The sequence below is a fragment of the Sinocyclocheilus grahami genome, unplaced genomic scaffold, assembly GCF_001515645.1.
Source record: "Sinocyclocheilus grahami isolate Dianchi unplaced genomic scaffold, SAMN03320097.WGS_v1.1 scaffold9235.1, whole genome shotgun sequence".
NCBI lineage: Eukaryota > Metazoa > Chordata > Actinopteri > Cypriniformes > Cyprinidae > Sinocyclocheilus > Sinocyclocheilus grahami.
Window position 1 is genome coordinate 4,577 of NW_015512476.1, and position 2,483 is coordinate 7,059.

A 2,483-nucleotide genomic window follows, 5' to 3' on the forward strand; every position below is an offset into this window, starting at 1 on the left:
ATCGGGAAAGGTCCACGAGCCGGGACTCGAACTCGGGACGCCCAAAGCGCAAAGGCGCTTACATGGTCGGCGCACTGTCCACGAGGCCATCTATGCTGACTATTTAATGCATATTCACTATTTTTTGCAGCCGTCTTCGGTCACATGATCCGTCAGAAATCATTCTAATATGCTGATTTGATGATTATTAACAATTATTATTGATGATCAATTATTGGTAGTTTTTATTATTATCAGTGTTGAAAACCGTTTTTGCTGATTCATATTTTTGATGATTAGAAAGGTCAAAAGAACAGCATTTATTTGAAATGGCAAAAACTGTTTTCAGTATAATAATAAGAAATGTTTGAGTAGCAAATCAGCATATTAGAGTGATTTCTGAGGGATCATGTGAGACTGAAGACTGGAGTAATCGCTGCTAAAAATTCAGTTTTGCCATAAAAAGAATCAATTGAATTTTAAAGTATATTAAAATAGAAAACTTTATTTTAAATTTTTATAATATTTCACAACATTACAGTTTTTCATTAAATAAATGCAGCCTTGGTGAGCATAAGAAACTTCTTTCCAAAACATTCAAAAAATCTTAATTATTCCAGACTTTTGACTGGTAGTGTATGGGATAAAATATGATTAATGATTCTAATGTGAATGCTCTGCACTGCCCATCTTTGCAGGCATTGGGTTTGATTTCAAGAGGCCATTGTCACAGCTAAGGGAAGTCCACCTGAGGCGCTACAACCTGCGGAGATCGGCATTAGAGCTGTTCTTCATCGACCAGGCACACTACTTCATCAACTTCAGGAAGGGGGTGAGCTAGACACATACTAACTGCTATACTGCAGGAGAAACTACAGTGGAACAGGATGCTGATGTAGATGGCCAGAAGCATGGTTGGCATTTTGTGTTTTTATATTTGTTTTGATTCTCCAACAGGTCCGGAACAAAGTCTACTCCAGGATCCTAGGTCTCAGACCACCCAATCTTTTCTACTTTGGTTCTCGCTCTCCTCAGGAGCTCCTGAAAGCCTCCAACCTGACTCACGTATGTCTGATGTGATGCCAGTATTTTCCATTTTTGCTGGTTGGACTCATTCCTGCTCTCTCCCAATTCAATTCCTCCCTTTTTTTCCCCATAGTTTCCTATGCCCTGTGTGCTGTATCTGCCAACAAAAGCTGTCAAAAAGCCTCACCCCCCCCCCAAATTTCCAGATCTAACTATTGTTTATTTTCATTTTTGTTTCTATTGCAGAGATGGATTTGCAGAGAGATCTCCAATTTTGAATATCTGATGCAGCTCAACACCATTGCTGGTCGCACATACAATGATTTATCCCAGTATCCAGTGGTGAGTTGTCACAGAGCTAGCATTGATTTGGTTTTGTTTTGTAATTTTTTTTGCCTTTTTTTTTTTTTTCTGTTTTTTGTTTTGTTTTCTTTTGATTGTTTTTTTTCTTTTCTTATTTTGTTTTGCTCTATTCTGTTCTGTTTGTGTTGTTTTTTGTTTTGTTTTGGTTCTGTTCTGTTGTGTTTTGGTTTTTTGCTTTTGTTTTCCACACTGCTTGTCCTATGCAGTATCGCAGGGATGCTATAGCCTACCCAGCATCTCGGGCTGAATTTATGTATTTTATTTAATTTAGTTTTTCAGTCTTTAAATTTCATTTTAAAAAGTAATTTATTATTTATTTTAGTAAACCAAGATTTCACTGAATTTATTTAAACTGGGTGATTAATATGCATTTTAATATCCATTTCGCTGAAAAAAAATGTGCGTGACTGACACTTCTGTTGTTGGTGGATATTATATGGGTCACATGTCTTCTTTTTTCTTCATGTGCATGTCCGTATTCTCAGTTCCCCTGGGTGCTGTGTGACTACACATCTGCTGAATTGGATCTGGAGGACCCAGCTGTTTTCAGAGATTTGTCCAAACCCGTTGGTGTCGTCAACCCTCGACATGCACAGAACGTCAGGGAAAAGTGAGACAGTGTTACAGTCCTTTTTGCAGAATTCTCAGTATCAGAGAATGTGTTGTTAAAAGATGTATCACAAAACTAGAAAATACCACAAGCTGATATCTACATGATTTATAAATATATTTAAATTTGTAAATAATAACAGTATGTTCTATAATAAAATAAAGCAGTGTAATGTAGCATCTTTTGAGTATTTCATCTGATTTTCTAAATGTCTTTTTGTTGTTGTTTGATTAGGTATGAGAGTTTTGAGGATTCAACAGGCACTATCGATAAGTTCCACTATGGCACACACTACTCTAATGCTGCCGGCGTCATGCACTACATGATCCGCACAGAGCCCTTCACCTCATTACATATACAGCTCCAGAGCGGCAAGTAAGACACACACTCACACACCACTGCACTCATACTGCAGGCTAAAGCCAGGGATGTCCAATCTTGCTCCTGGAGGGCCACCTCTAGTTCAAACACACCTGAACCAGCTATTCAAGGTCTTCAGGATTAC

The 2,483-nt window shown here is 37.9% G+C and overlaps 1 protein-coding gene across 1 annotated transcript in view; it reads left to right on the forward strand.

The window, feature by feature from the left end:
• Nucleotides 1-677: 677 nt before the first annotated feature.
• Nucleotides 678-2,483, forward strand: part of LOC107578182 (neurobeachin-like protein 2) — a gene marked incomplete at both ends in the record, with an annotated part of 2,596 nt that continues 790 nt past the window's right edge. The window contains 5 exons of the mRNA XM_016264164.1: nucleotides 678-811; nucleotides 937-1,044; nucleotides 1,252-1,347; nucleotides 1,854-1,978; nucleotides 2,213-2,353. Of these exons, the coding sequence (XP_016119650.1) occupies nucleotides 678-811; nucleotides 937-1,044; nucleotides 1,252-1,347; nucleotides 1,854-1,978; nucleotides 2,213-2,353 (604 nt within the window). The remainder of the gene's footprint in view (nucleotides 812-936; nucleotides 1,045-1,251; nucleotides 1,348-1,853; nucleotides 1,979-2,212; nucleotides 2,354-2,483) is intronic.